At 37.3% G+C, this 13,486-nt stretch overlaps 1 protein-coding gene across 13 annotated transcripts in view; it reads right to left on the bottom strand.

Annotated features, from left to right (window-relative positions):
- Positions 1 to 13,486, bottom strand: part of Cntn4 (contactin 4) — a 997,076-nt gene that overhangs the window by 340,608 nt on the left and 642,982 nt on the right. For all 13 annotated transcript variants that reach the window (XM_063285413.1, XM_063285419.1, XM_063285414.1 and 10 more), the window contains 2 exons: positions 9,172 to 9,298; positions 1,715 to 1,890 (listed from right to left, as the gene is read on the bottom strand). In XM_063285413.1, the coding sequence (XP_063141483.1) occupies positions 1,715 to 1,890; positions 9,172 to 9,298 (303 nt within the window). The remainder of the gene's footprint in view (positions 1 to 1,714; positions 1,891 to 9,171; positions 9,299 to 13,486) is intronic.

Raw genomic sequence — 13,486 nt, 5'->3', positions numbered from 1 at the left:
CATGTAGGAAGGGCAGCTGAACAAATATATATTTAAAACAATTTCAACTGTGATAGACCAAAGGACTAGTGCTGAGAAGGGATATATAACAGAGGATAATACTGTATTCTGAATTTAATTTAAAAGATAAAATAACTAAATAAGCTGTAAATTAACAATAAGGTTATACTATGAAATTATCCCTTTTAAAAATGAACAGGGTGCCCACTACAATTGCTACACTGGAAGGTCACAACATGGATATATTGGTGTTAGTGTCTTTGGCAAAGGTTATAGCACACATAAAAAATTGTAGTTCTCTTCATATGACCATAACTTAACAAATGAATTCACACAAGATTGTGAAGAAGATAATTGCTCATTAAAGACTTGAAGGAAAAATTAATTATGGGACAAGATATAGTTTCACATATTTAAGAACAGACTAGTTTCATATATAAAGTCAGAACTGGAAATGGGCTGGAAAGACGCCCGAACAGTTGAGAGCACTGGCTGGACTTCCAGAGGACCAAGGTTCCGTTCCCAGCACACACATAGCAACTGCTCATGACTCCAATTCCAACAGATTCAACGTTCTCTTCTGGTCATGGGGAAACTACAAGTACAGGCACACATGCAGAAAAAACAACCACATACTTGCTTGTATCTGAAAAATATGCACATTAGTTTTATGGCCCTTAATCAGATGCATTACCCTCCTATTTTTGTGTTTACCCAAAGATACTAAAGACTATCTCAGGAGACATTTACAATACACACAGAATTTCTAGAAAATTCATTTATCAATTATAAAAAAGTGCCATCAAAAAGCAATAAAAGATGAAGTGCTGAATATTATAATAGGTATATTTGATATTCTGTTCCCAGAGTAGGTTTTGTTAATGAGAATATTCTACAGTGTTACTACCAACAGACTTAGTAATTACAAAACCTTTGATATTAACATACTGCTATACGAGTTGAGATTTTATACAAGGGACTATATAATCATATGCAAATGCATACACCCTTAAAACTTTAGCTGAACAGCAATCCTCAAGGTGTCTGCGGTAGAATGTGTACTTACTGCTTTTACTGCTAAATTTCGATTTTCAGTTTTCTAGTTCTAAATTCTACTTTCCTTCACACAGGCAATGATGTTTATTAAATGCAAATCTCAAGACCTAGCAATCTGTTTTCTGTGTTCTAATTTGGTATAAAAGTATAAAAGGTGAATGAACTATATCCTTATTTTTCATTATTGGACATAAATATCTTTCTACTGTATTAAAACAATAATAGGATTTATTGGTGTATTGACCACTAAGCTACACCACCACTCCAAATTGTACTGTTAAAGTGTTTTTTATCAACACTAGTTTGCTAACAATTCAATTGTTTTTTTACAGTTATTCTGTTTAATGTTTATAGATGTTGCATGCATGTACTTATCATCTGTAAAACTCTAACACTTGTGTAAATGTATATGTATTTAAATCATATACCAAATAACCATATAAGCAAACTATCTCAGGCTCTATGAAACATACCCCTTTCCTTACACGTTATAGTTCATTAGTCTCATAAACTATTTTCTAAATATAAATAAAAAATAAAGCTATAATATGCCTTATTCAAATCTATGCAGTCTCAGAAGGTAACACTTGTAACGTATATTCATACAGTATACACAAGCTCAAAGAAACATTGGAGGTGCAATATAATGGCTACTTACATGCAAACTGAAGCTTTGCTTCTCTGCTTACAATTGTTCCAAACGAGTTTGTTGCTATGCATTGGTACGTTCCAGAATCTTGGGTTTTATTGGGGTTATTGATCAACAAGCTGCCTTCAACAACACTGTAGCGGAAATCCATACCAATGTCAACATCTGTTCCATTTAACTTCCACCTATAGTATAAAAATGCCAGTAGATAAAGCCTTGTAATATTAATCAATATTTCTGAATTGTCTAAAATAGATAACAACTAGAGATCCTGGGAAGTATCGCCAGTGTGGGTTTTGAAGCATGGTAAAGCATATATTAAAAAGTGTCTATCCAGCAATGGTGACATCTTAAGTGCTTATGGGGAGAGGGCTATCTTTCATAGTAAATGATGACAATCTCACTTTAGCTCCTGTTCTGAGATGACATACAATGCTACAAATAATTAATTTCTTGTGGGGGACTTTTTTTAAAACATAATTTCTACAACTCTCTCTAAAGCATAACTGCTTAGTAAAAAGTCCTTTTTTTCTGGTTGACAAACACTGTTTAAATAGGTGTATCTAGAGGACAGAATATACCACTTTCAGGGAAACAGCAGAAGAGTTGTTGAAACTGCAGCCGAGCCTATTTTGATTCAATTCTTAAAATGCCTGGTTCCAAAGCAAAAGAACTCTATTGATCTGAGATGCTTCGGGAACCAAATCTGCCTGGCCATGGATCAACTGGATGATCTCTTTAGCCACTGGCACTCAAAATGCCAATCAACTGCCCCAGTGAGCTACAGGCTATTAAGTAACCAAAGCAAAGAATGTTTTCTTGTCCTCTGTTCATTTCCATGGGCCACCTGTGAATCTGGATGTAGCAGTGAGCTCAATAAATGAGTTTTACTGAGACATATTTCAGTAGCTTAGCTTTGGTACGGAGTCCGCAATTCTGTTCTCAGAGTCACTGACATCCAAAGAATGTGAACCTTATCTGAGTCAAGTCACCTTTCAGGAATCCATAGGAATTGATAGGAATCCATACAAACTTTTGAACTAACATAATTCAATGACTGCTTTTTTGATAGCTTATGAATTACCAAGACTCTCCTAGGAGCTGAAAACATTCAAAAAGATTGTAGCACAATGGAAATTGATTCAAAGCAACAAAGCGAGTAGCAATGGAGAATTATTCGTTTTACTTTCTTAAAATAACGAGAGCCATTTACCTAAATAGAAGTGCGCATGTGCGTGGCCACCCACTGTGCAGTTCTTTATTACATCCCAGGGCACTGTGCTTATGAATACATAATGCAAAAGAATTTAAGTGATAAAATTGTCAGTCTGCTAGCTTCAAGTTACATGTGCGGGGGGCATGTATGTTTGTGTCTGCATGTGTCCTTCAGATATGTGGTCTTATGCAGCACAGGCTGACCTCAATCTACCTTGTATTCTTGTATTTGAGATAACCCCAAACTCCTGATCTTCGTTCCTCCATTCCCCAAGTACTTGAGCCAGTACATTGAACACCAAAGTCTATCCCATAGGACACGTCCCCTGGTGTGCCCATTGCCTTTAGACTATGCACCCTTGAAGTAGAGGCTGTCAGACTCCTGTGGAAGCCACCCTAGTCTACACAGTGAGCTTCAGGCCCTACAGGGTTAAATAGGGAGACTGTCTTGAAAAGAAAAAGTTTGGGGAGGAGATGCGCATCTTCCAGTGAAATCCTTGTCCTTATTTCTAGTCAGAGTGGGTCAACGTTCTTCAGATGTCCTGTGGAAGTTCTCCTACTCCTGATGCAAAGAATGCTTTTGCCACAAGATGATTTACCCAAATTACTTTTATATTCTCAGTTTTTTCAGTCTAGAATTTAACCCTCTCACTGTGCTCAGTAAACACTTGTTGAGCTTAACGTGTTCAAAATTCTGCTTCCCTAGTACATATTTGAGCTTTGAGCATCTACACAATTCATCAACCATGCTTGCCTCACCCAGCCCAGTGGCATGAGTTCCTTCACAGCCATGTCTTTGAAGTCTAAAAAAAAAAAAATTCTAGAAACAGGAGGGCTGAGAAAGTAGGCTAGAAGCAGAAAGAGGACTTAGTTCTTTATGTGTTTGTGTATAAGAAGCCGGATATTAGAAACCGACAGTGTTTTTCGGCTCTGCCGTAATTCTCTCTGTGCTCTGACACAGACAAGAAAGTAATAAGCAATAAAGAGAACAGCCAAGTTATATCCCAGCAGTGGTAGCTGCACATGAGCCTCTAGAACTGCCTGCCTGCTCTACACATCTGCGTTTAGTCAGCTGATCACGTCTTGGCCATAACTCTCAGTTCAAATGATAGCAGAGCAATTTAATATGACAAATCTAAGAACTCAAAGAGGAAATTGCAATATAATGTGAGCTGCAAGCCGAGTGTGGAATGTGGGACCGGGACCATGTGAATCTTTTCATGAGGCTGGCTGTGGGAATAATGACACCTCTATAGGTTTGTCTGCACTTGTCCCCTCAACCAAAAAAAAAAATAAATAAAAAAATAAAAAAAAGAAAAAAAGGCTGTGCACGAAGTCCGTTCATCTACTTTATTGCCTGCTTTTACATACAAACGGCAACAGGGATGGGGTGATTTAGAAAATAAAGTGTTTTATGAGACATGCAGTCAGGTCTGTGTTATAAAGCACGCTATGGTGTTTTATTGCAATGCAGTCAGTATTTGTTCCAATTGAATGTGGATTGCATGGCAAATTTCTCCTCTCATTGTGTAGTGAAACACTCTTGAAAATCTCCCAATTTGCTTTCAATGTTGGCGGAATCTTTTAAGTATTGGTAATGGAGTGGCAAGGCTCATTTGGAGTAAATAAGAGATTTTTCCCAGGGGGCAAGGCAAATTGGTGTCTTGTAAGCAGGATTACGAGGGGAAGGCACAGCTAAACTCTCTCCAAAGGGTGGGGGTTATACACAGGCAAACACCACCACCTTGAACCTCCCCAAGGTACAGTTGTGCAGACTCTAAGAAGTCAGTGTACAGATTCACCAGGAAAGAAAGAAAAAAAAAGTGCAAAACCAAAACAAAACTTCTGTTAACCGTTTGAACTTGACACTCAGGGAGGGGCAGGTCCTTTGTGACTTGGAATTTGTTCTCTGTAGACTCAGTTGAATACAAACTTCATAGCAAACCAACTCTAAGCATTTGCTAGAAGGTTTCTTCCACCTGGGAAGAGCTGCTGGGCAAAATCAGTAATGTCAGCTGCACTTAGGGAACTTTAATACAAGAGAAGTCGGCAAGGGGCAAACCTTCTTTAGTTTTCTAGGTCAGGGTCAATCCTTTCAAAACAGAGGGGCAGAAACAATGTAAAGAAAGGGCTCAGTTGAAGGAATAAATATAAAGAAAAGAGGTCAGTTGGGATGTCGTAGGAGAAACCTGCTGCAGAAGATCTCCACTCACTTTTAAGATTTTCCCACCCATTCAACCCCCTGAAAGTCAACACCAAGACTAGGAAAGTTCAGCTAGCAAGGTGTTAGGAAACACCTGATCTCTATTCATTCTCTTGCTCTCTCCTTCAACAACAGGGGGTTTTTAAGCTCCCAGGTCCAGACTGCTATTATGTCACAAGCAAACTGCTAGAGGGATAAAGGCAAGCACTGTGCACTGCCTGGAATTGCTAATGCATTTGATTAAAAGCTCTCCCCAGCTTTCCCCTGCAATCTTTAAAAAAACATAATAGGTTTCTGTTCTATGGCTTGTTTTAAATAACAAGGCAAGCCCCTATATCTAGAAACACAGTGTTACACAGGCAATGTTAATTAAAGGTCACAGTTTGAGGAAAAACAATGCAGCAACTTGCCAAAATCAGCTGCAAAATTTGTTTTCATTTATAGCTAGCATGTGAACTTACCCTCGGCTGTGTGCTCAAAGTGGGATCCATTAACTCATCATTTATATATCTGAGTAACCTTGCCTCTTGCATTTGTTTTTACTTTGCAGTGTGTTTTCAAATCATTAACTTAGTTTACTGTGTTATACACAGAGAGGCCATGTATCCTGGTTTGTTCAGGACAGCATAGGGTTTATAGATGATACTCTACAGTAATTACTAACAGTGTTCTTTCACTTTCAAAAATATCTTGTGTCAGATGACAAATGGCCTGTTCACTCAATTATCGAACCCACTCTAATTAGTTGTTCTTTTCTTTCTGGAATGTTCTTTCTTTATCCAGGTGGCAGAGCAGGTGGCCTTTCTCAAAGCCCTACAACATATCTTTTTCTTTTAAGGCTTCACCACATCTACCCACTACCTCTAAATTAGGGGTCTTTTATTCCCTCAGCAAGCTGGTAGCCACTGCTACTGTGTGCTTATGGGTGTCTCAGCCATATCATGCTAAGAAGATAGCCCTTTAGGGCATTCATTTTTGTCCCCTAACTCTTACATTCTTTCTGCACTTTATTCCCTGAGCCCAGAAGGGTGGTATAGATGCATCTTATTTATTCTTGCAATAACTTTATTAGCATTAAATTTGAATGTAAACGAACTAACTTACATAAGATTTGTGTTGTAAGGGATCCTGAAATAATGAAGCGAATAGTATTTTCTACATGAGGTCTCCTATGTTAATTTTGAATGGGACCGTGCCTTTATCCACCTCTAATCTTCAATTACATCCTCAGCGCATTTTAACTGATTGTCATGGGTAGTTCAAAATGTATCCTTGAAGAATATGCAAGTCTGGCCTATGTGACCGAAAGGCTTATGAAAATTAACAGAACAAAGAGGTCCCTTCACCTTCATTAAATGTCTAAGAAGCAGGCAATGAAACGGCCCTGAGTAGGACACTGTCCCAAGACCAGAAGTGTAGAGAGCATGAGTATCTATTGCTCTCCGTCTTGTGATTTAAACAACTGCCTTAAACTTCTGCTGCTGGGATTTCCCATCGAGGTGGACATGATGCTTGAACTGTGAACTAAAATAAACTCTTTCTCCTGTGTGCTGCTTCTATCAGGGTGATTTTTACCACAGCCCCTGGAAGAATATCTCTGGGACCATCACGTCCTAAGAGCCGATTGAACATTTTTTAACCTTTCTGTTTGGTTACTTGTTTTTCCTGTTTCAATTTTGGAAAATTTTCTACCTTTTTTGGTTTTTCGTTTTGTTTCAATTTTCAAGACAGGGTTTCTTTATATAACCTCAATCCACAGTCTAGAGTTCACTTAGCTCAATCTATTCCATTGAACAGAATAGTTACTATTAATTTAGTTAAATTTTTTAAATGATATCTATATCTCTTTTCATACTAAAACCTTTTTGTACATCTTCTATCATACTAAAAACCTTTTTGTCCCCCAAAGTCATATATGCATGGCTCTTTTTTTTTCTTGTTTTAATTTAGGCCTTTTATTAACCTGAAATTGATTCTTGTGTGTAATGTGAAACAAGAATTCAGTTTAATTTCTTTCCTTAACCACAGGAGCAAATGGTTGTCCAGGGCAAGCCTTTTTAAAATGTTTCCATTACTTTGTGAATTTAAACTTTTCTTCTTTTGATTTTTTAAAAAAAGTATTCTCTTTATAATTTAATCACTTTTAGTGAAATTAATTTTATGTGGAATTATTGGCACATCACTGCTTAATTCTGTCTTCTCATAGCCCAGGTCTTCTCTCTGGTATCATGCATGTTTATCCCATATCAAAAATGTCTTAGATTTTCCTTTAGCAAGAGACTGTAGGAACCAAAACTCAGCGTTTGTGTGCCTAAGGACACGTGTATACTGTTCTCCTTTAAAGGAATTTACAATTAACTCATATTTATGAGGTACAGTGATAAAAATTTACATTTACACAAGATTCAATATCAAATTAGGGTGCTTTGCATTCTTTATGCTTAGAATGTCAAAATTAGGCTTTTATTTATTGATTCATTTTTATTTTAACCATTTTAACTTTTATTTAAATTTAAATTTACTTGTCTTTGAGACAGGGTCTCATGTATCCACCAAGGCTGACCTAAAACTCCTTAGGTATTTGAAGGCAAACTTGAATTTTTGTATTTTGCCTCTTTTTCTTAAGTAGTAGTTCCTAAATGTGGTCTTACAATTACATACCACCATCCCTTGGCTCTGTGGTTCTGTGGACCAAATTTAGGTCTTCATACACAGTATATAGCCACTCTACTAACTGAACTACATTATAGATGAGAAGAAAGGACAGGAAGATAGACTTTGTTTACTCTTGGCTTATTTTGTCATCTCAAGTACTGGGATTGAATCTAGGGCCTTCAACCTGCTATAGAAACATACTACCACAGAGCTACATTCCTAGATATTTCTTCTAGTTATTTTCAAAGACATGATAAATTGTCATAATCCAACTCTAACATACAAAGTTACAAGTAAGCCCTGCTTTCTATATTTTGGTTAATGTTTCCAAACCTCTCTATTTCCTTTCCTCTAGTCCCCCATGTCCTCCGGCAACCCCTCTTTCTACCCTGTATTTCTAAAAGATCAATTCTTTTAGCTCCTACATAGAAGAAATAACATAGAAGTACCATTTTATGTCTGGCTTATTTCTCTTAACACAATGTCCTGCAGTGCCATCCACAGTGTCAGGATAACAAAGCAGGATTTTATTCCTTTTGTGACTGAATAATTTTCTGTTATGTTTGAATCACATTTTCTTCATCTTTTCATTTGATGTTGAAAATTCCAGTTCATTTCATATTCTGGTCATTGTGTTTAGTGACATAATAAACATGGAAGACCAGGCATTTCTTTCAAAGAATTATTTAATTTTCTTTGGGTATATATTAAGACATAAGTGGCTTGGCTTTCAACTATGTGACAAAAAACAGTGCCAACTGTCAAGAGAGAACTTAAATTGAGAAATTGCCTCCATCAGATTGGCATGTAGACATGCCCATGGGGCATTTTTCTTGATTGCTGATTGAGGGGAGGACCCAGACCACTATATACTATACATCTCCTGAACAAGTGGTCCTGGGTTGCATGAGAAAGGTAGCTAACAATGTTATTAGAAATTGTTAATGCTTTCAAAAGGAAGGTTATTTGGGGCATTTAATCCTTAATACTGACCTAAACCGAAGTTTGGTATTTTTCATGTAGGGATCATTTCTTCATGTTTCTCAGGATAATGCACAGTGCCTCTCTAAAAACTCTTTTTCTTCAATACTCTGTGAGTAATTACTAATTTTAATTTTAATAATATAGACATGCTTTTTTGGTTGGTTGGTTTTGTTTGTTTTTTCTTTTCTTTTTCTTTTTGGTGTGTCTGTGCATGTGTTGTTGTTGTTGTTGTTGCTGTTGTTTTGGAACTGGGGTCTCACTATTTAGCCCTGGGCGTTCTGGAACTTGACTATGTAGATCATGCTGGCCTGGAGTTTACCCAGAATGACCTCCCTCTACTTCACAAAGGCTATGATCACAGATATATGCTGCCCTTCCAGGCTGGAAACACATGCTTAAGTGGACAAACCTGATGTGAGGCTTTGGATTCCCTTTAACTTCGCAACTCAGTTTCACTTTTTTCTCCTCAGAATCCAAAGGAAACATGACATGACTTGGCTCTTGAACAAAAACTGGGCCATGTAGTGTGTAGTCATCTGAAAGAGAAAAGGTCCATTTGAACACCACCTTCCCAATAGGAGCATCAGAATCAATACCACATTGAGAAAAGCAAACAAGCAAGCAGAAAATCTCAATGATGCCCAAGATTCTGTCCCCAGCTTCAAGATGAAAATTTTCATTGAAGAATAACTTCTTCCCAGTATGTAGAAAGTTAAGATATGGCTCCCCTGTCACATGTTGATGATGCCTTTAACTGCCAGCTCCCAGACACAGGCTGCCTGGCACCTCTCCTTCCTTCCATGTCTTATTGTTCCATTTGCTCTGGCCAACCTTTTATTTTCTTCACATTTTGTGCTTCCTACGTTCCTTTTGTGCTGCTGACACTCTGGAGAGCTTTGTAATGCCACAAAGACAACAGTTTCCCCCTTTGTAATTAAAGAGTATAGTAGGAACCAACCAATGACGAGGATTTAAAAAAATGTTAATAAGAAAGAACAGCTCTATACTGTGCACACATGCAAGTGGGTATGCTTGCTTACACATACAGAGAGAACCTAATTAAAATGATCATGTATATCAAATAAAGAATAGTCTGTAGTTCCAATTCCTAAAATGGCTATACAAAAGGACCAATTTTAAGCCAGCTGATCATGTGCTTGGACACACAGCAAAGGTAAAGTGCCATTTGTTTCCAAATCTTGCTTTTGAAGAAGAGAAACTACATGTGTGGTAGTCATTTGGTCATGGAATAGCAACAAAGGCCAGAGAATAAGCTACTAACTATAATTTAAGTAGCTGGGTAGAATATGTTATTCCGGCATATACATACAAGCATTATTCAAAGTACCCCCTCATTACCTATGTTAATGGAAAATCCATAGGATTTTTATTCTTCAAAATCATGTCCAATTTCTATCTTTTCTCCCAGGCCTTTAGACTTTTATCATTGTTTTTAACCACAAGATTTAAAAGATGATTTTACTCTAAGAAACCTTTTGTTTTCTATGAAGGCATTCAAGCCTTTTCCCTTCTTTGAATCATTAATTTCTTAAGGGAATGATGTATCGTACTCATTTTAACTCTCTATGTGGTAGTAAGTACAGTTACCCATAAGGATATATTCTATTTAAAATTATTTCTAAACATTTTAAAGTCTTTAATTCGCTTATTTTGCCATTGGCTGACAAACTGCAGTAGAAGCACAGCATGGCCATAAGGTCATGCCATGAAGATTACATCCGAGTCCGTTTAACCTTTAGGCATGATTATACGTATGTAACCTGTAATTGTGAGTCTTGAAAACCTTTATAAATGTTTTTTAACTGATGGAAGAAAATTCCAAGTAGAACTTGTTCATGTAAATTGGGAAAGAGAAACATAAAATCAAGTTAGGTTTGGGGACTAAGGAAAGTCTGGCGAGACCACTCATGTTTAACTCAGACATCAAAACCTAAAGCCTCATGTTAAGGGTGAGACATAAAGAAAATAAAGGGGACAAGGTGACTGAATCGTATCATATTTTATTCTGGAGACCACATATGATGTTGCTGTAAGAAGATTCGGATAAGGACTGAGGAAGAACATGAATTATCATCTGTTCAGCTCCCAACTTTAGAATCTCTGAGAAGCCACAGTCTCACAGAGTCTTAGTTCTCTCTAAAGTAATGACCCCAGAGTAGGTCAGTTATTTTGGACTGATTATAAATGGGAAAGGAACAAAATCGTGCATAAACACATATGCCTGCATAAAAATGTAGTTTCAACAATCTTATATATTATTTTGTCCTTATTCTCTTTCCTCTTGATTACATGTGTAAAATCACTTCAATGAGAAGTTTATCCAGAGAATTCAGGAGCTATCAAAGAAGACAAAGAACAGAATAAAAGCACACTGTCATGAAGTTTTAAATGCTTGTGTATTAAAACTATATATTTTAAGATCCATATATTTATGCTCCAGATTTTCAACAATTGCACAGATATTTTCAAAACAAATTTAGATTACTTGTCAAGGGTCAGCTCATTACAAGTATGGAGAATTTAGTAAATGTTTGGCACATCTATTTTGATGAAAAGAATTCTTTAACAAGATCACAGAGACAAGCAGCGAGTGTGGGAGATTTCTCTAAGAAAGAAATATTTCTATTGTTGTCCCCAATTCCAAAATTATGTGTGTGTATATATAATATCAATCATCTCAATTCATTGGTGCTCCCTGATTTGAATTTCACACAAAAATATACAGTCTATTACCAGTAATTCCAAATAGGAATAAAACATAATAGTGATTACCCAGGATGCAGCTGGGAGGCTGTGGATTAACATCTGTACTATTTCTCAATGTAGCCAAACCATATTTAAATAACAAAAGGGATATTTTTTCTGTGTATTCTGTAATAAGAATTGATAATAATGATGCTTTGCATTTGCTATAAATAACCCATTCCATCTAAAGTTTTATTTTCTCTTGGTTAGTCAAGCTCAGTGCCTGGAAATTAACATTAGCATCAAGCAAACCATATTTCATCACTCTTCTAAGGCAAGGCAGAGATTTTAGTGCTTGGGCTATTTGGTTTCCTGGATATAGAGGGAGAGATTTGATAAACTTTAGGAGGCCTGGTATAGGAAGCAAATATCTTAGCTTTGAAACTTTTAGCCCTTGTTTACTCATGTGCTTGAGGAAGAAAGGACATGTTTTGTTTCAACTAAACTGTGGGGTGCCAGTTTGCATGAAACAAAGTCTCAGGATTGGTTCTTAGAAAGCATTATCAAGTAAAGTCTAAGTACACTGGTCACAAAGAGACACAAGTCTCTTGAAATCACACAAGAATTCTGGATCTGCCATCTTCATAGCCAGGAAGATAAAGTTCACCCTTAGATCATTCACGGAAGCTGTTCTGTGTCACTAGAAGAACGAAAGTGATTTCAATCTGAACAGGTAGAGGCACTTCTTGAAAATGGCAGAGGAGTCACTGTCCATGCCAGGTTACAGGGCAATTGTATTCTAACCATGCTAGGTTTGTGGTATTAAATCTCACTGACTGTACCAGAAGACAATGGCTTTCCCAAACCAGATCTAACTTACCTCTATAGGTGATACTGTATTTTAGACTTATATTTTATTTTATGTATATGAGTAACTTCTATGTGGGTACATATATCATATACCCGGCTTGGTAAGGAAGCCAAAAAAGGCATCAAATGCCTTGGAACTGACGTTGCAGGCAGTTGTGAGCTGCCAACCAAAGCATGATCCTCTGTAAAAGCAGCCGGTGTTCTTAACTGCTGAGCCAGCACTCTGTCTTGACTCCCATACCTCGTTCCTTCCCCACCCCACACCCTAGTCTCCTAGAGGATAAGAGGATGTGCCAGCAGTCTCAATGAACCAGGATACTGTGATTTCTTAAGGGAAACGAAAATCCCCAGACTCCCAATATGTTCATAAGAGCTGTATAGACCTAGGTATTGCACCTGGGGATTGTGTAGCTCCTTAATCCTCACGGCAGGTAAGAAAGTGGTACCATCATGCTCAAGAATTTAAGACTGTGATACCCATTCTTTCTAAGACATCAAATTGGCTGCCTAATTAAACACCTGGTCTTGAGGGGAAAAAGAAAAACATAAATAGCAACAATCTTAGCTTCAGGGAGTTCGAACAAAAGCATAGAACACCAGTCATCGCAAACTAACTGTATCATTTTACAGGTGGGTTGTATCTGGGTCACATCTGGAAGGTAGGTAGATGGTTACAGTACGCATGCTCACAAGTATGTTTGTGTAAGCCATCATGGCTGCCATGCTGTATCCTTTGCCTTGTGTGCTATGGGATCCCCGAGTAAGGAAGATAGGGCACATCCTGTGTGTGTAATCCTTGGGAACTTATGGTTTTATTGAATTAGATAACAACATCATCTGTGGCAAGAAACAGACAATTTGGCTACACTCATTTTCTGGATCTGTTCTTAAAGTCTGATCTATATTTCATTTTCTCCTTCTCTCCCCTGGAATGGCTACCTCAATGTTCCAGGAAAGTCATACACAGGGCTATGTCTCTTCCACAGACTTTCAATGATTATAGAAACTCATTGTAGTTAGACAGCTGAAGTCAATACATCTCTTTGAATGGACATGACTCATAAAAGTATAGGTGTAATCTAAGGAAATTCAAACATGAATAAAATATGGTAATGATGATTTTCCCTGTGAGCAACAATTTTTTTAAC

Source organism: Rattus norvegicus, chromosome 4 (assembly GCF_036323735.1).
Source record: "Rattus norvegicus strain BN/NHsdMcwi chromosome 4, GRCr8, whole genome shotgun sequence".
Taxonomy (NCBI): Eukaryota; Metazoa; Chordata; class Mammalia; order Rodentia; family Muridae; genus Rattus; species Rattus norvegicus.
The sequence above is the reverse complement of the archived record's forward strand: the minus strand, read 5'-3'. Positions and strand labels throughout refer to the sequence as shown.